Genomic DNA, 19,979 nt, shown 5'->3' on the forward strand with positions numbered 1-19,979 from the left:
CTAAGGACCATTGTTGGTCATGTGTGTGCACACTTGCATGCATGTGTCATTTTTGACAACCATTTGCATGTGGAATATTCTGGTGTGCATGACCAGTGGATGGGTATCAAGGTGGAGTTGGAGTGTGAATGGTGTAGTGGCATTTGTTTTCACATGTGCAGCATCAATGTGTATTGTTCCTCACTGTGTTTGGGTGGGTGGTGGGTGTGGTGAGTGATGAGAGTGTAAAATGTTTTCAATTTTGGGTCAGGATTTGCTTGATGCAGTGTAACGCACATGTCGTGCTTTGCCTCTCACCAGCATGTCTTTGTGCTCATTTCATTGTCTCTCGTGTAGTTGGCCATCTTGCTTTGCAATACCTTTTTTTAATTGGTATGGATTCACAAATTGACAGAACAATGCTGCAGTATTGGTAGATAGGGCACAGTATGATTGCCATGTACTCAATCATGACTTGAGTCTTCCTCTGTGCTTGTGCTTTTGGTACTCCTCTGCCCTGATGAAGTCCTGTGTGAATCTGCTATGGTCAGCTTGCTACCCTCTGAACTTGGCTAAAGGTCCCCTAACACGCCACTTGCACACCTGCACTGGCTCCCCAGCATGCCCGATCTTTAGACTGTTTTATGTATGCCAACAGACACCTACCGACAGTTTGCACCTCCTGACTGCACTTAGGCTTGGAATTGACACTGGCTCTGCAAATTTTCTTTGTTGTCTTTTTGGGTGTATTTGTTGTAATGTCCTTCACATGAGCTGAACTGGCTCCTCCGCAACCACATTTCATCAATCACCACTTCCCATGCACTGGAACTGTCTCAATGTCACCTACCCTAACAAGTTTCTTGTGTCTGTCTTCACTCTCATCCCCCTCCTGGGATTCTTTGGCCCTTTGGACACTTGTGTACATATGCATTCAAAATGACAGGTCATTTCATTGTATGTCATGTCCTTCACATATGGGAGGGTTACTCATGTGTTTATGAGGTTATCTGTTCAGGTGATGTGTGCTCATTGAGGCTCATGCCATGACACGCCAGGCCAATGTCTCTTCATGTGACGCAGATCGAGGTTGCTTTGCATTCGGTCAGTGTGTGATTATTTGTTCATGTCGATTGTCGACATTACTTTGTCACATGGAATGCAGGGCCGCACTTTGACATACACTTTTGTGATGTGTATGTTGGGATATGGTTGCAGTCACCAATTGCGTATGATCAGCTGGATCTGCGTGAAATTACCAAGTTGAAAAGTCTGACCACACAAAGTCTGGTTTCTTTTTTTTTCTCTCAATTTTTTCGCATATATATATGTGGGGAGAGACCCACCACAGCCCCCCCACCTTACACCTATACATTTTTATTAACTTTACCCCCCCACATATACATATGCAAATAAATGGGGATCAGACTTTTGGTGGTAGGACTTTTCTACCTCAGTAATTTTGTTTTATTTCTGATCAGCTGGGACACTGCAGCTTGTGGGCCAGGTGTATGTTTTTGGGTATTTGCAGGATATTTTGTGGACAGGAGGCTAAAGGTGGTGTCACTACACAGCAAGCTAGTTCGCCATTGATGGAGTGAACGTGTGTCACTATGCATGCATCCAGCATGCACGTGATGTCCAGTCTGGAGGGGGCTCCCTGCAGGGAGGCGTCATGGGTGATGGGGTCTGGGCGTTGGGTGTTCCATGTAGTGGAGGCTACCTGCAGAGTGGAAACACGGGTGGCAGGGTGGCGACGCGGGGGCTGGGCTGGGGGTGTCCCATGTAGTGGGGGCTGCCTGCAGGGTGGCCTCACAGGTGTAGGGGGCGGGCTGGGGGTGTCCCATGTAGTGAGGGTTGCCTGCAGGCTTGGGTGATGGGGGTTGGGGGTGTCCCATGTGGTGGAGGCTGCCTGCAGGCTGGGGTGATGGGGGATGGGGTGTCATAGGTGTTGTGGGCTGCCTAGGGGCTCGGGTGATGGGGGCTGGGGTGTCACAGGTGTTGTGGACTGCCTGCAGGCTGGGGTGATGGGGGCTGGGGTGTCCCATGTGGTGGGGCTGCCTGCAGGCTCTGGTGATGGGGCTGCGGTGTCACAGGTGTTGCGGCCTGTCTGTGGACTGGGGTGATGGGGGATGGGGGTGTCGCATGTTGCTGGGGCTGCCTGCAGGCTCAGGTGAAGAGGCTGGGGTGTCACAGGTGTTGTGGGCAGCCTGTGGGCTGGGTTGATGGGGGCTGGGATGACACAGGTGTTGTGGGCGGCCTGCAGGCTCAGTGATGGGGGCTGGGAGTGTCCCATGTGGCGGGGCCTGCCTGCGGGCTGGGGTGATGGGGCTAGCGGTGTCCCATGTAGTAGGGGATGCCTGAAGGGTGGGGAGATGGCGGTTGGTGGTATCCCATGTTGTGGGGGCTGCCTGCGGGCCCAGGTGATGGGGCCGGGGTGTCACAGGTGTTGTGAGCTGCCTGCGGGCTGGGGTGAAGGGGTGATGGGGTGTCCCATGTGGCGGTGGCTGCCTGCAGGCTGGGGTGATGGGGGCTGGGGTGTCACAGGTGTTGTGGGCTGCCTGTGGGCTGGGATGATGTGGGCTGGGGGTGTCCCATGTGGTGGGGGGCTGCCTGTAGGATGGGTTGATGGGAGCTTGGGGTGTCCCTTGTGGTGGGGGCTGCCTGCGGGCTCAGGTGATGGGGCCGGGGTGTCATAGGTGTTGTGAGCTGCCTGCGGGCTGGGGTGATGAGGTGATGGGGTGTCCCATGTGGCGGTGGCTGCCTGCAGGCTGGGGTGATGGGGGCTGGGGTGTCACAGGTGTTGTGGGCTGCCTGTGGGCTGGGATGATGTGGGCTGGGGGTGTCCCATGTGGTGGGGGGCTGCCTGTAGGATGGGGTGATGGGGGCTTGGGGTGTCCCATGTGGTGGGGGCTGCCTGCGGGCTGGGGTGATGGGGGTGTCCCATGTAGTGGGGGATGCCTGTAGGGTGGTGGGATGGGTGATGGTGGCTGGGGTGTGGCTGTCCTGTCAGGAGGGGTCTGCTTCCTGTGCATTTGTGCGGGTGTTGTGTTTTGTTTTCGAGCAAATAGGGTGCGTATGGGTATGCGCTGAGTTTCCACACAATTTGGCTGGGGTGCGGACGGGGTATGCGAGTTTTCACGTGATTACCCCGTTCGCACACCAGCCAAATTGCATGGAAACTAAGCGCATAACCCATCTGCACACCAGCCAAATCACGAGGAAACTCAGTGCTTAGCCCGTCCGCACCCCAGAAAGTCATGTGGGAACTCAGCGCTTACCCCGTCCGCACAGAGTTTTCACGAGATTTGGCTGGGGGGGCTGTAACTAGTCCAGGGATGGCGCGAGGGCTTGCACTGTGTTTGGCATTTTACTTGCTTTTTACTGCGCGTGCGAGCATGTTGGGGGTGTTACTGATGCTGCTTGATGTTCCTTGCACCACAGCTAATGATGCCTCGAGAAATCCATGAAAACGTGTGCTGTGCAATTGTTTCTTTGCGCCACGGCTGGCGCACGCTTCTTCTCGACACGTGACGCTTGCGCCTTTTCTGCACTGGATTCTATGAATCGGGCCCTTAGTCTTGCCCAACAAAAGAGAGGGAATGACTTGCCGGCAAAACGAATAGAAGCTTACCATGACATTCCAGATGAGCACAAATTCTTCAGAAGAACAACAGTGATATTCACAACAAACTTCATGCCAGAAATTCAAACTGCAGCGAACACCAAGTGGTTACAAATCACTAGATGGGAACTGCTACAGACAAGCAACACGACAATAAAAGGATTTAATGTGATTAGAGAATAATTGAGGGCCATCAGGCGCATGACCCTCCAGAACAGGTAAGTCCTGGACTTGATTACAGCAATGGAAGGAGGCAATGCAGATGACCTGAGGGTGGTGACAACGATATGAATTCCGAAGAAAACACAGTGTGAAGAGAAGGTGAAAAAGAGTGAGGAGGTGGTAGAGGGCTCTACCAAAGGGGGGAATGCAGAGAAGCAGATGTACATGTCACTCCCACCCCCTCAACGCCATCATAATGGAAGAACAGCAAGAAAGCACTGTGCTTGATACCTGGCATCATCCCAATACTGCATCGAAGATATGAAAGATGTTATGCGCTTAGGCAACGTACCGAATGCACCCTTGAACTGATGTGGTAGAACATAGAAGAGCTATAAGCAGACTTTGACAGGTGTAAAGTGATGTCATGAAGAAAAGAGACCAGGACACACTAAAATGATATAAGAATACTCAAAGAAAGAGGATATGACTGAAGTAACAAAGTAACTGAACATACAAAAGCAAAGAAATCATATACACTGAGAAGATAAGTGAGAAGAGATGCAAAAGCGCAAGGTAGATGAGACTTATAGAAGCTTGCTACAGTAGAAAACATAACAGGGGTAAAGCAACCATGTTGAGAAGATCGACGTCTGTTTCGTATAATAATAAGCTAAAAAACCCAAGGAGAGAGACCAAGGCTCCAAATCTGACAGGCGCTGAAATACAGATTCATGCCAGAATGAAGAATATTTGTTTGGCCAAGAGTCAAGGATGCTGAGACATCAATTGTAAGGTGCAAAAAGAGTAGATGGCGATAAGCCTTGTACGTAAGACATATTTCTCTTATATTAGCCAAAAGAGTCAACATTTGCAAGTGCAAAGTATTGGACAATTAAGATGTAGAAAGCATATGCAAGAAAGAGTAAGCAAGTCTCCATAAGCCAAAAAGAGTAACAGCACCCAGTATAATTGAATCAAATAGCACTAAATAAAAGGACAGAATGGACAAATCATGGTCTTCTCACATGAGGTGCAAGACCAGAAAACAAGGCCTGCTCATAACACTCCAGATGACGATAGCAATGTACCTTCACTCCCCTTAAAGTTCCAGAGAAGAGAATAGTCAGCAAGGTCAACTACAAAGTAGAGGCCTTGGCTGAGGGCCTAACTGATGAGATATGGTAGGCTAATTGGCCAAGTGGGCAGTTGCCTGACGTTGTACCCTGCACCTAGGTTTCATTTTGCTTACGTGTTGCTAACAGGCCTAATGTCCAAGGTTGGAAGAGAGTAGTTCTAGGCGTGCCTGTTTGATAAGGTGAAGCTAATAGCATTATTAACACCTAAATAAGTTATAGGTATATATGTTCCCTTGACCAATCCCTCTGCCCGATAGGTTTTTCTTATTTGCTATGTAGGATGATGTCATAGCTGACTTATATTGAGGTTTAAAGCCTTTGTGTAACTGAATTGTATTCAAGAGTGTCTGAGCTACGATCTGTTATGCTTGCCAGATTTCCCTACTTTGTGGAATTGATAATAAGTAGTACTTTTCCATATTTTTTGAGTGTTCTACCAATTATTTGGGCCTGAAATCAGTTATTATGGTAGTCCCGTCCAGCACTTGATACGCGTCAACTGTACAATCATCTCCATAAATCGTCACCACCAGTGCCTATTGCAAAAACCAATAACCACTTAAAACATTCTAATCTCAATGTATTCAATGTTGAACAATTTATCACACAGTGTTCGAGGGTTTTCATGACTTGAGGGTGAAGACAAAATGGCAAATACAGCTTTCAATCGGTAGATCACACCTAATTCCTAAAATCTTTCTTCTTGGAATCAGGTTTAGGCTAAACGTCAGATAAATATTTCTATATCTAGCATCTGGAAATATTTCCAGCTATTTAGAAAGAATGGCCTGTATTTTATTCTCTGCATATAGTCTTGTATATCTTATATTTGTTTTTCCTGTCGCATGTCCTGCACCAATCATGTTCATTTAACTTCCTTTTCAGAAATGCACTGTTGTATTTGAAGTCATCATGATTTAAATTTAACATCTCCATTGCCTCCATACTCTTTCTTTTTGTAGACTCCAGCACACCTACACTGTCATTACTCATTTGCTCCCGAAGCTCGCAATAAAGATTTTCCCCCATGGCCATAATGATATGTCTAAATAAACAAAGAACCCTCCAGATGTAGTGAGCTGTTACAGACATAAGTCTTAATCCATACCTTAAAATAATTATACGAACACATTAATGTTTTCTGCCCGATTTTCCCTTCCAGCCTCTCAAAAATGTCGACCCCCCACTTGATAACTAAATTCCAATCCATACACAATTGTTGGGACAACTTTTGAACAGTAAAACTTAATCAAGGGGCTAATTGTAAACTGTCCATACTTCATTATGATATTTTTTTTTTCTTTTTTTTTACTTATACCTTGTTTTATTAGTGAAATGTTTAAAGGTAACAGGGCATACACAATGTTTGCACTCCATTCTACTTACATGTGGTATGAGATTGATGCAGATGTTCCAAGTCAAAATCATTCACAATATTTCATAGGCAGACAAACTAAACTGAGAAGAAGAAGCTATTTAACTTGTGTAGATCAACTATTTTAAAACTTTCAATACTTTACATGGTAAAATATATTTTGTTTTGTGTGTGTTCAGGAAAACAATCTTCCATCCCCATGACCCCATCATTATTATCATATATCATTATGATATACTTAATTTGTATTCCCAATTGATTCATTTTTTTTACAGTCTATCTTCAAACTTATTTTTTTTAGGTCTTGAGACCAAGTAGAAGAAGTAGTCCAGGTATTTAATTTCCTCTACCAGCTCCAATTTCCTTACCCAATTTCCAATCAAACCATACTTCCCTAAAGATCTAGAAAGTCTTATAATTTTGTTTTTCTTCACATTTTCAACTTTCTGTCGATAGTCTACGTATGGAATTGATTAATCAGTCGCTGAAGGCCAATTTGGATATGATCCATCAGGATTATATTGTCTGCATATGTGATCCAGCAAAATTCTAGTGGCAGCTACTCTAGGAGACATAAAGGCAACTTTTTCAAGACATTCAGCATCATTACGAGGTTGGTGGTAACCCGCCGGTGCCACCTGTGGTTTGCCACCAACCCTGTAACACTGATTCCGGCACCTGACTTCCCGGTGCCACAGGAACATTACAAGTCCCGGCGGAGGGGGAAGTCATGCGCTGAATTATATAAGTCTCCATTCCCATAGAGTCCCATGGGATTCTATTGGAGTGGGGAGATGGAAGCACCGGCACCATTGCTAACAGTGCTGGTGCTTCCTAATGGCTCTGCCTACCGTGGCCGCTGTGCCTGGCAACGTCAGACCAGTTGGACGCAGTGGCCCCGGCACGCGGACTTGTGGTGTGGCGGTCCATAAACAAGGTTGCCGATGAGCTTACCGGCACCCTTGTTTCTGGACCGCCACACTTGTAATGAGGCCCATTCTCCCAATTCTGATAGATTTAGATTGAAAAGGCACAGTGCTAGTACACAAACCTGACGTACGTCCATTGTAGTAGGGATTTTCTTAGATAAATCACCCTGAATGTTCATGCGCACTCTAATCATTGTATTTTTATGCAGTTTCATTAGGATATTTAATAGCTCTTCAGGAAGTTTCCAAGATCTAAGTTTGCTCAAAAGTCGTCCGCGATCTACCACGTCAAATGCTACAGAAAGATCTATTGAGGCCATGTACACCGGGACAGCACCTTGACCGGATGATTTATGGCTAACGTATTGCCTTATTAATCCATTTAAGATGGTACCAATACCCTCCTGAAGCCAGTTTGAAACTTGGGCAATCTTCTTACCTTGTCTGCTCAAATCTCAATCTCCTTTAGGAACAAAGATGCACAAATGTTGCTTTCCGCATCCATCAGAGCGATATGCCTGTAATTAATGGGATTCTTCCTATCTCCCTTTTTATATATTATAACGAGGGTTGAGATTTTCCATGTGGCTGGAGTGATTGTATTACTTATAATGTTGCCAAATAACAGGAAAAGGATAGAGGTCCATAGATCTGAAGCGCTTTCAAATACAGTATTGCTAAGCCCATTCGGGCCTTGGGCTCTCGACTTTGATAATGTTTGTATCCTCTCTAAAATGTCCTCATAACTGAAGTTGAGTTCCAATTTACCATCTTATGCATAAACTTGGATCGAGTTGGTATTGTAAAGCGTACTAAAGTTGTCAGTCCATGTGTCTTCACTAGCTGGATTTAGCTGTTCCTCTTTCTCTTTAATGTTAGAGTTCCTAATTAAATCCCAAAAATCAACAGTGTTTTCTGTTAATATGCACATCAACATCTGCTCAACATCTTATTGCCATAAAAGATAAGGATGACTTTTGAGCCCATTTTTTTTATTTGACCTCATTTTTGGTTTTTTTCTAGCCTTTACTAAATCGGGTAATGACTGCCAATTTAGCTGTCTAGTGTGTTTAGTTAGCTCTTTCTTTTATTTTATTTTATTTATTGGGCATTTGTTAGGTGCTTATACAACAAATACATTGCATTTCAAAATGCCCACAGGGCAACATGGAGGGAACATGGGATAGAAAACAACTATACACTGGAAGATATAAACGAACCTACTAGGCCTTGTGAGAATTCAGAGCGTGCAAGTGCAGAGAGAGAAGGGAGAGGGGACAAGGGGGTTAAGTGCTGAGGTGCCCATGCGTGTGAGTGACCAGCAGGTGCAAGTGCCCAGTGTAGGAAGTGCTAGGAAGCTAACATCTGTAAAAATAAAAATGAATGGGTAAGTGCAGGCCTCCTGTGGTGAAGGACGCTAAGTGCCAAGGCAAGTGCTGTAAGTAGATGGAGGCTGAAGGCGATTGGGTGCGGGAAGCCAGGGCCCCGAAGGACACAAAGGGCCCTGGTCACCAATCACAGCAACCGTGAGATCAGCAGGGGAGGGTGCAACGGTAGGAGGGAGTGAAAAGGAAAGTCTTGAGGAGCTTCTGGAATTTAAGGGGTTCCGGCTGAAGACGAAGAGGAAGGTGGAGGCTGTTCCATAAGAGACGGTCAGCCGGGGGAAAGAGAACGGCCTCCAGCCCTCTGTGCAGCGAAATGCTTGACACACAGAGAGTTGGTACCAGAGGAATGTAGAGGTCTAGAGGGAAAGTATTTAGTAAGAGCAAGTTGCAGATAGAGTGGTCCCTGACCCCAGACAGCCTTATGGAAGATGCAGATGGATTTGAACTTGATCCTTGCAACAACCGGGAGCCAGTGGAGGGATTTTAGGGCAGGAGAGAGGCGGTGCCAGTGCTTAAGGCCAAGGATAAGTCTAGCTGCCCTATTCTGGATTAGCTGGAGGGGTCGTAGAGAGGAAGAAGGTAGATTCAGGAGGAGGCTATTGCAGAAGTCTAGCCTAGAGAGAACCAGAGCTCTGGTAACATTGAGCTTCTGGGGGAAAGTGAGAAAAGGGAGAATTCCTTTGAGAATGAAGAGTTGAAATGTGGACTTCTTGGCAATGTTCTGAATGTGATGTAGGAAGGAAAGAGAGGAGTCAAAGATGACTCCAATGTTTCTGGCTTCAGATGAGGGAGAAGTGGGAGAGCCCATAGAGGATGGCCAGAGTGAGGGGAAGAAAGAGGGAGCAGGTGTCCCATTTGGAAGGATCTCAGTATTGCGGGTATTAAGGCAGAGATTGTTGGAAGTGCACCAGGACTGGATGGCAGATAGGCAGTCCGGGATGATGGAAGATCCAAGAGGGTCTGCAGGAAGTTTGAAGAAGAGTTGTGTGTCATCTGTGTAACGCTGGAAGTTGGGGGAACACTGAATCTGATAGTCAAAAACATGCAGGTGAGCATACTGTAGACCTGTATGACTGTTTATCTCCTTTAATCGCCCCTGAATGAAAAGTGGAAAACTACCTACTTTAAATGATATGATATGATATGGCATTTATAATTTGCTTGTACTCAAGTGTTTCTATCAATTTTATCGTCCAACGATAAGCAATAGATTCAAGTTTACTCTGACCCAAATTAGCCTTTTGTTGTTCTCAAGTAAATACAATATTACTATTAACTGTGTATTTCAGCACACCTATTATCAAAAGGGCCAAGAGGCGGGTCAGTTTGAGGTTTGCATCATAGGAATGGCCAGTGCACTATATCTGCAATGATCTTGATATTGTATTGTGGTGCGATAGCTCAGTGGGTTGAGTCCACCAAAGAAATCTATGGTGAAGCCAGAATGTACCATGCTCCGAGTGGGGCTACGTTTGCCTGTCATCTTTCTGGTGTTGATAACATTGGTCCATGGGCTCGGAAAATGAGTGTTGCCTGTTATCACCGTCCAGCACGTTGATTTGCTTTCAAGATAAGCCCCAACTTGTGTGTGTTCCCACAATGCAAGTCTCGGTCCAGTCCATTATCCATATCAGAAAGATGTTGGATTGTGGAGGCCATTTGCAGGAGATTGAAGACCTGATTTACAAAGCACTTTTCCAATGGGACTTTCCCATTGAAATATGATTTTGCAAATCAGGCCATGGCTGTAGACTTATCAATCTTTTGCCTGACTTTCAACTCTGCGTAACCTTAACGCTGGTTGGTGCCTGTCACACATTAAACTTGATTTACACACAAACCATGATCCCACTGAGGACACTCACACAGGGCCAAACTAATATGTCATTGTTGGACATCAGTGAGAGAATCCAGATATACAGCAAAAGATCTTTGGGCAGCCTGAAGCTCAGCAATTCTGCTGGCTCAGCAGATTACCCTCAGAATAATTCCATGCCCAGCATCGCAAATCCAGCAAATTACCCTCGGAACAATTCAATGCCCAGCATCGCAAGATAGCAGATTACCCTCAGAACAATTCCATGCCAGCATCGCAAACTCAGTAGATTACCCTCAGAACAATTCCATGCCCAGCATCGCAAGATCAGCAGATTACCCTCTGAACAATTCCATGCCCAGCATCGCAAGCTCAACAGATTACCCTCCAAACAATTCCATGCCCATCATCGCAAACTCAGCAGATTACCCTCAGAACAATTCCATGCCCAGCATCGCAAGATCAGCAGATTACCCTCCAAACAATTCCATGCCCAGCATCGCAAACTCAGCAGATTACCCTCCAAACAATTCCATGCCCAGCATCGCAAACTCAGTGATTACCCTCAGAGCAATTCCATGCCCAGCATCGCAAACTCATCAGATTACCCTCAAAACAATTCCATGCCCAGCATCGCAAACTCAGCAAATTACCCTCAGAACAATTCCATGCCCAGCATAGCAAGATCAACAGATTACCCTCCAAACAATTCCATGGCTAGCACCGCAAACTCAGCAGATTACCCTCAGAACAATTCCATGCCCAGCATCGCAAACTCAGCAGATTACCCTCAGAACAATTCCATGCCCAGTATCGCAAACGCAGCAGATTACCCTCAGAACAATTCCATGCTCAGCATCGCAAGATCAGCAGATTACCCTCCAAACCATTCCATGCCCATCATCGCAAACTCAGCAGATTACCCTCAGAGGTATTCCATGCCCAGCATCCCAAACTCAGCAGATTACCCTCAGAACAATTCCATGCCCAGCATCGCAAGATCAGCAGATTACCCTCAGAACAATTCCATGCCCAGCATCGCAAACTCATCAGAATACCCTCAAAACAATTCCATGTCCAGCATCGCAAACTCAGCAAATTGCCCTCAGAACAATTCCATGCCCAGCATAGCAAAATCAACAGATTACCCTCCAAACAATTCCACGCCCAGCACCACAAACTCAGAACGTTGATAAAATGAGTAGCCTTTCCCAGCAGCATTGTATCCTTTTGTTTGTCAGGCTAGTTGTACACTAGCTGAAGTATGGCAAGCGCCCTCAAACTGAGGGTCTGCAATATGCCATCTGATCAATGTTGTATTAGTGTATATCTAACGTAGTCTGTCTCTTTTATTGCATTGTTGTTTTAATAATGAATTGTGCACTGGTTTAAAGTAAAACATGAAAAGTAAAAAAAACACAATCAAAAGCGATTATCAATAATGTATCAATTTGCCTGGTGCCTCATTGATTTATTTACATTAATATATTTATTTACGGTAATGGATACAGTGGTCTCGCCAAAGCACTGCGCACAGTGGTCGAAGTGTAAGAAAAGAAGTAGTGGAACTATGTTCCCTGCTAGCCTGCCCCTACTCCTCACAAACCACAACCACATTTGCCTGCAGTTTAAGGGAACGTCCAGTGCAGTGCACTGAAAGTGCAAGTTTCAACCTCTTCCTACAATGTTATTTTAAAACGAAACCGTTCCGGAACGGCTTCTTTATAAAATAAAAGTATAGGAGCTGTAAAACTTAATTTTAAAAAAGTATTGGAGCACCACTCCCGTCCGCTCCCACTCACTTCGACCACTGACTGCGCATAGAAATGATATAAAGGGGCAGAATCATATTAGACCCAATAAAGCCATCAACGTGATGCTACATGCTACCGTCAGAGCAGAAGGACAGAACAAGAACATTCTCGAGTGCACGGCTGAGGAGAGAGATGAGCCAATCAGGACTGAGCCCAGGGTGGACCAGCCACTAGGACACGCATTGGCAAAGCCAACGCTTTTGCCTTGTGTGCAGGCATAGGTTAGGCATTTGCCAGGTAGTGCCATAACGAGACCAACTGGACATGAAACGGCAACAGTTGGATGTGTTTTTGGCAGTGAGGTGGAGAGAGGAAATGGCCATATGAGGTAGCATGGCCATGGGCAGTCAGTGGGTGGGTAAATAGCGAACCAACACGCGCAAGCTGTGTGCCCCTCGTCATATTACAGCACCCTGCTAGCTGTACTCCAATGCAATCGTTTCCGCTGATACGTAGCACGTCACTGCCTTCTAACAGGAAAAACTAAAAATGGAGCAAGTACAAATGAGCGCGTGGAGACTGCCATTGGGTGGTAGCGGTGCGCGGTATACATCAACATAACATAACAAATAGCACAATCAGGAGAATACTCAAGGTTGACCTTTTCTTTTGTGCAATTTTGAAAAATATATATATTTATTTTTTTAAAGATGGAATCAAACAAAAAATGATACTTGAAATGTGGGTCCCTTCGTGCTGGGTAATAGTCCCAAACTATGGACATCATTAAGATGTTTGGGGGTAATACCATTGAAATTGACGCTTCAGAGTGGCAGAATGCATATGTTAATTGCCATTTTCAGGGTCCATTGGTTCAAACAGGCGGGCGCTTTCACGTGTCCTTTGCTCAATTCTACAGGTTGTGAAGTAGACTGCATCTATGATTCAAAGCAGATTTTATTGGTATGCCTTTTTATGACCTGCAGATTTTCAAGTGCACTTTCCACTCAAACATCAATGTGTGGCCATTGCTAGCGTTTCTCACATTGGCCATCCGGCGTCCGACAAGTGTTCTCGGAGCCAATTGGTTGCTAAAGCACCTGTCCACAACAAAGAGGATGATTTCCTATTGGGTTCCCTAATTATAAGGAGGGCGTGCTTTGCCAAGCAGGAGCTGATGATGCCTGAGAGCAGGGCTCCGATTGGCTGGGAGCCACCAGATGCAGTCAGTGCAGCAATGGCTGGCGGAGCGTGCTTTCTCACCAAGCTTGATGGGAACTCAAACTTTACCATCAGACTGCACGGGATTGGCTGCCAGATCGTGCGCGGGCACGTGATTGGCTGTTCATACCGATCTGCTGTTAGTAGCATAAAGATGTGTGCCAGCGGAGCTGCAGACCCCCGGAGCAGATTATAGCGTGGCCTGCACCGGGTACCCGGATACCGCCATTTAACAATCGAACTTTCAACAGCCCGGCGGGCATCCAGGGGGGCCCGAGGAAGGGCGATGCCTACCTTGCCCGGGCGCGCTGGGGAGCTAATGCCTACACTGCCAGCACGTACAGGAGAGACGGTGCCCACCCTGCCAGCGCACACAAGGGAGGCAGTACCCTGCGTGCCCAGGGCTGCTGGGGATAAAATGCCCGTCCTGCCATTACGTGCCGGGGAGACGCTGCCAACTCAGGATGGAGACGTAATTCCAACCCAGCCAGCTTGCACCAGGGAGATATTAACCAACTTGCCCGCACAAACTGGGGAGATAATGCCCATCCTACCAGCAATGACCGGGGAGCTAGCCCCCCCTCTGCCATTGTATACCGTGCCAGCCGTACCAATGCGCCCAGGGGTGGCAGTGTGTCAGATAGAAACGTGCACCAGGGAGGGAGTGCCCACCCTGCCAGCACGTACTGGGGAGTTAGTGCCTCCCATTCCAATGCGTATTGGGGAGACATTACCCACTCTTCCAAGGCGCACAGGGAAGATAGTGCCAATGGGAACTGAGGGCACAGTGCCCACACTTCCTGTACGCACAGAGATGGCAGTAGCTAACATACCAATGGGTGCAAAGGAGAGGGTGCCCTCCATGCCAGACCGCCAAAGAACGGCGAACCCCACTTTACCAGAATGTATTGGGAAGAGAGCACCCAACCTAGCAGATGGCGACGGAGAGACAATGCCCCCGATGCAGACGAGCAACGTGCAGACAGTGCCCACCTTGCCCCTGCCCAACCTACCAATGAGCACTGGCGGGTTTAACCCCCCCATGGCCATGCATTCTAGGGAGACAGAGTCTACACAGCTCATCTGTACAGGGGAGACCGTGACGGCTATGCCAACATGCCAAGCCGAACCAGTGCCCGCCCTGCCAGTGAATGCAAGTGGGGGAATGGCCATCCTGCCGGCGCGTGCGACGGTGCCTAGCCTGCTGGCGTGCCCCGGGAAGACCGCGTCCTCCTTTCCCGGGTGTGCTGGAGAGATACGGCCCGAGCTGCCATCCCGCTCCGGGAAGACGCTTATAAAGTGCACTGGAGAAACGGTGCCCACCCTGTCAGTGCGTGCTGTAGAGCTAATGCCAACACACTACGGGGAGACAGTGCCCAACTTGCCGCCCCGCGCCAGGCAGACAGGGCCCAGCATGCCAATGCGCCCTGGAGGGATAGAACCACACCTGCCACCCCACACCAGGGCATCAGTGCCAGCACTGCCAATGCGCACTGGCGAGACAGGACTCGCCCCACAAACTCAAACTGGGGAGCCGGTTCCCTGCCTACCGAAGCGTGCCAGGGAGACAGCCCCGGCCCTGCAAACAGACACAGACGGGGCAGTGCCCACGCTGCCCAAGCGCACTAGAGAGATAGTGCAAACAAACACTGCGGGCGCCGTCGCAACACCCCAAGAGACAGTGCCCGCCCTGCAGGCGCTTCGAAGAGACACAGTGCCCACCCTTCCCAGAATCACGGGAGAGACCGTGCCCGCGCTGCCAGCACGCACTCAGGAGACGGTGCACACGGCGCCGGCGCACCCACGGAACTCATTGCATTGCCTGCCAGTGCACAGTGCCGAACGAGTGCACTGCCTGCTTGTGTCCGGCGGTGGCCCGGTGCACGGCTGGAGCGCGGTGCACAGCGGGGACCTGGTGCACTGCCTGCCAGCGCGTGCCGTGCAAGCGCCCTGCAGGGCGTGCTCTGTGGCAGGACGGGCCCCTGGGGGCGGGGGCCCAGGGCACTGCCTCCTCGGCCCAGCCCCCTGCAGGCTGTGCTGCATGGCGGGGCGGGCCCCTGGGGGCGGGGGCTGGGCGCTCACCTGTACAGGTGCAGCTCTGAGCGGCCTCCCTGTTCCGCATGGAGCCTCGGCAGTGCAGGGACACGGACCGGCAGGTGACCCGGCGGCAGGTGACCCGTCCCAGGCTCCAGACCCCGCAGGCTGCCGCCCTTCCAGGATGGGGGAGAAGCGCCTCTCCAGACTCTTCCAGAAGCTCACGCGCCTCCGGGGATCTCAGAAGTACCGGCCGGTCGGCAACGGAGAGCTCCACGAGGAGGTGAGGAGGGGCTTAAGGAAGCGGGGGAGGGACTGAGGTAGTTGGGGGGACTGAGAGCAGAACCCCTCTCCCGCTCCTACACAAGGAGTTCTGGGGGGAGGGGAGGGCCGTGAGGGTGCACTTGAGGGGCTGGAGTGTGGCTCTCTCAGGTGATGACCTGGCACTGAAGAGGGAGGGGTGTACTGCAGCTCCCAAAGGAGGCTTTAGTCGGGTTGGTGGGGAGAAGGGGGGGGGGGGTCGGGTAATGATGGACATCAAGAGGGGGGGTAGCTTGGCACCCTGTGTGTGGGTGGAGGTGGCACGTGAAGGGAACGCTCCTTGGGTAGTAAGGGGGTGGGGGACCGCTCGCCCTCTCCCACGTGTTAGACATACGCCATGAAACCCACATGGGTGTTTTATTTTGGTCTCGTCGCTTGTTCATTACTTATAAAATGCCTCCAAACTGCAGACTTGAACTGGGCCGCATCTTTGCTGCCTAACCACTTCTCTCGCTCTGCCGACTGCGTGAAGTTTATGACCACGTGCCGTGGGGTTTGGCAGCCTGTCGCAAGGGTCGGTCCCCACAGTGAAATGGCCTGTAGACACAGGACAGGCTCGGGCTGTGCTCTGCTCAAGTGACCACGAGTTACCACACGCCAACCTTCCGTGGGGGCGTACACCAATGCAGGCAGCCAGCTAACCGTAGACCCCGCTAGAAACTTTATTTTCCTGTGGAGACAAAAATCACGTGTCTGTGTTTTGGAAAAGGCCCTTTCGTGAATGGTATTGGGGGGCTTCTTCATTTTCACAAAAATACTATTTTGAGGTGGGTGGGAGTCTAGGTAATGTGGTGCAAGCCCTAGTCTGTGGTGTCTACTTGGTCTAGTCATCTCTGTCCTAGTGGCATTGTGTGCCCATCACTGCATGGCTCTCCAGGGTGTTAGGTGCCCTGCCCACATTTCCTGGATGCCATGTCAGTGGACTTCTCTCCAGAAGTGCTTTAAATGAGCAGGTACTTGCCGGTCCTGAGTACCTGCACTTATTTCTATTGAAATATCTAGTACCAGCACTTCTCAGCAGGAAGGCAATACTTTCGATCAGGGCCATCTTAAGCACTGTAGGAGCCCAGGGAACATACACCCCTGGGGGGGTCAGGGGGGGACTCTCCACTGAACCAAAGGAATTGAGGGATCTGAATGTTTGTTTGTTTGTTTTATTCATTTGTTTGGTTGAATATTTGGTTGCGCCCCTCTCGTCGCGATCACCATCCACAGATTGATAGATTGATATACTGGCTTGCAGCGATCAAGATAAGCATGGCTTCTCCCTTCCAGTCCCTTTACCCCAGTGGTATTCAAACTGTGGGTTGCGACCCCCTAGGGGTCCGCGGGTGCATCCCAGGGGGGCCCTGAGAGCTCAGCATGAAAAAAGAATTTTCTTTTTTTTTTTTTTTTTTAAGATTGGAAGAAATGGGCAGGGGTGGCCCACATGGGCGGGCTGAAGCATGAAACTGTCTCAGGCAACAATGAAAAAGTGGCCCACAGTTGTAAATGGATATTCATTCCTTTAGTCACAGACTGGGCCTCATTACTACTATGGCGGACCAGTAACAACGGTGCTGGTAAGCTACCGGCACCGTTGCTACCGTTCCGCCATAGTAAGAGTTGTGCTTGTGGGTGCTTGACAGCCCCCGCCAGGTCTGACCTCAGCTCGTCGGATGCACCAGCACCGTTATTAACGGTGCATCCGAGCTCCCCCTTCCCATTTGAGCCATATGGGGCTCAAATGGGAATGGGGATCTACCGGCACCTTCGAAAGGGCAATTATCATGTCCGCCTAACTCGGCATGACCTAGTAATTGCCCATTCGCGGGTGCCAGACCCGGATGCAACTCCAGTGGCAGCCGTGCCGGTTTTACCGGCACAGCTACCGCCAGAGTAGTTATGAAGCCCACTGTTTCAATAGTACCCAAAGGGGTGCTTTGTGTTAAAATGTAAGTAAATTGTGATATATTCAGCAACAATTGTCAACATTACTAACTGCATAGTGGCCCCTCACCCATTATGGAGGAGCTAAGGAGCCAGCCCAGTGAAACAGTGAGCACTCCCTCAGCTGCTTTATCCAGCTAATGGAGTGCTCCTGGGCTGGCTGAACTGTCAAAGGGAAACACTGTTTCCCTTTGACAGTTCAGTTTAGTTCCCCAGCCGCACATGCTCACTGAGCCATGCAAGTGCTGGGGCGTTTTGCTTTGCCAGCATTGCATAGCTCATTGGAAATGCTGGCTGGGGCACTGCATGTCTGTATGTCCGAGGGGGAGCTCCTGCGCCTCCTCGCACATACGGACAGAGCAGCTGGAGCAGCACCCACACACAGGCCAATGCAGAAGGTACGTTTATGTTCATTGTTTTTATTTAAACATGTGTATGGATGCGTTATGAGTGAGTGTATGGTGATGGATGCTCATGTGAATGATAGAGTGATTGCTGTATGAATGTGCAGCGCCTTGCATATACACATAATCATGTTCATTGTGTTAGGACCAGTGGGGCCCAGGGGACAGGGATGGTATCTTTTTTACCGGACATCTATCATTCAAAACCCTCTGCCTTGTCCACAAGGCTTTCTGGGGCCTCGGTCCAAAATACCTTCAGCTATTCCTCCGCAAATACCTCCCCTCTCGAGCTCTTCACTCCTCTACCTCCAACTCCCTCAGGGTCAGTCGTTTATCAAAGAAACGAGCTGGGGGTAGATCTCCGTCTTCGGCTGGGGCCTCCCTCTGGAACAGCGCCCTGCCACTCTAAAACTTGAGGAGAACCATCTTTCTTCCTGCACTTATCAGACCTACCCTGTCTGCTGCCTTAAACGTAGCACTTGCAAATTGCTGGCTGCACTACCACTGTTTGTTGCCTTTATTATTTATTTATTGTTATTTATCTGTTTCTCCTCTGCTTCGCACTTTCCACTTCTCCCCCCTTCCATGCACTTTTCCCCTCACACTTGCGCGTTCTCAATGTCACTGGGCCTAGTAAGATCGCTGTTTTATTCTCCTCTGTTCCCCTCCCTTGCCTTGTCACGCTCTGAAACACTTGTGTACGAGCACGATAGAAATAAAATATCAATGCCTGCCCCCTGGACTCCCAGCAACAATTGCAAACTGTTTGGCTATTTACCCATTTTTTGTTAAAAGTATGCTCTACAATGCAACATTTTAACCTATTATTTAAAAAAAAATTCACAGGGGGAAACCCCCCCGAACCTCCCCTTAATGCCCCTCCACTTAAAAAAGATTCACCAGCCGCCACTGGCCCTCAGACTGTGTTGGGAACGGGATGGGGGAACCGAGGGACTATGGTGGGAGCACAATGGGCGGGAACCATGGGATAGTGATGGGAGCAGAGTGGGGAGAGCCCTGGGTGTGTGATGGGGTGGGGAGAGACCAGCGACTGGGTAGGAGTGGGATGAGGGAGCCCAGCGACTTTGATGGGAGCAGGTGACGGCGCGCAATATATACTGTCCATTTGGCATTTCTGGGGGGTCCCGACCTGCCCAAATTTTGCTCAGGGGGGCCCTGGCCAAAAAAGTTTGAAGACCACTGCTTTACCCTATTCATTATTGCTGTAATAAGCATGATGAACCAGGAGCAGGTGTGTTCTCGCATACGTACAGGGCACTTTTCATAAATGACAGCCACAACGAAGGTACACCGGACATTTCTTCCTCTTTCTGACCCCCTCCTCCGACTGGTGTGCCACGCCCCTGTACCCCTCATAAGAAAAACTTGAAAGGCAGTGACCTGCTGCAGCTAGCCATGCTTAATGCTCGCTCCATCATCAAACACTTTGCCGACATCTAGACCTTGATCTCGATATCCTTGCTCTTACCGAGACGTGGTTCAATGACGGCTCAGTCACTGCTTTTGACTCACTTCTCCATTATGGCTACAATATCATCTCCAAGTCTCATCCTAACGGTGCCAGTGGTTGGGTTGCCCTGATCGTCCCTGAGTAGGCCCCTTCTCACCTCATACCGACCCAGTAATACTCCTCCTTCGAGAGCCTGGTCTTTAAGCTGGTCATCTCTCCCACTTTTCCCCCATTGCCACTATCTACAGGCTACCTGGCTCTATCGCCCTGTTCCTGTCAGAATGGGCTGATTTCTCCTCCTCTCTCCTCACATCTACATCTAAGCTCCTGCTGGGTGACTTCAATATCCACCTTGACTCCTCCATCACTGTGTCTACTCCTCAATCACGGTGTCTACTCTCTTCTGTGACCTCTGCACCTCGCTCTCGCTCTCAC

At 49.1% G+C, this 19,979-nt stretch overlaps 1 protein-coding gene across 2 annotated transcripts in view; it reads left to right on the forward strand.

Moving 5' to 3' along the window:
* The first annotated feature begins 13,508 nt into the window (after positions 1–13,508).
* ATP2C2 (ATPase secretory pathway Ca2+ transporting 2) overlaps positions 13,509–19,979 on the forward strand; it is a 565,565-nt gene continuing 559,094 nt past the window's right edge. Inside the window, exon 1 of one of the 2 annotated variants that reach the window (XM_069636233.1) lies at positions 13,509–15,702. In XM_069636233.1, coding sequence (XP_069492334.1) covers positions 13,672–15,702 — 2,031 coding nt within the window. In that variant the 5' untranslated portion in view covers positions 13,509–13,671. The remainder of the gene's footprint in view (positions 15,703–19,979) is intronic. The other variant, XM_069636231.1, reaches the window with a different exon arrangement.

This window comes from Ambystoma mexicanum, chromosome 1q, assembly GCF_040938575.1.
Source record: "Ambystoma mexicanum isolate Mex_15411 chromosome 1q, UKY_AmexF1_1, whole genome shotgun sequence".
Classification (NCBI taxonomy): Eukaryota; Metazoa; Chordata; class Amphibia; order Caudata; family Ambystomatidae; genus Ambystoma; species Ambystoma mexicanum.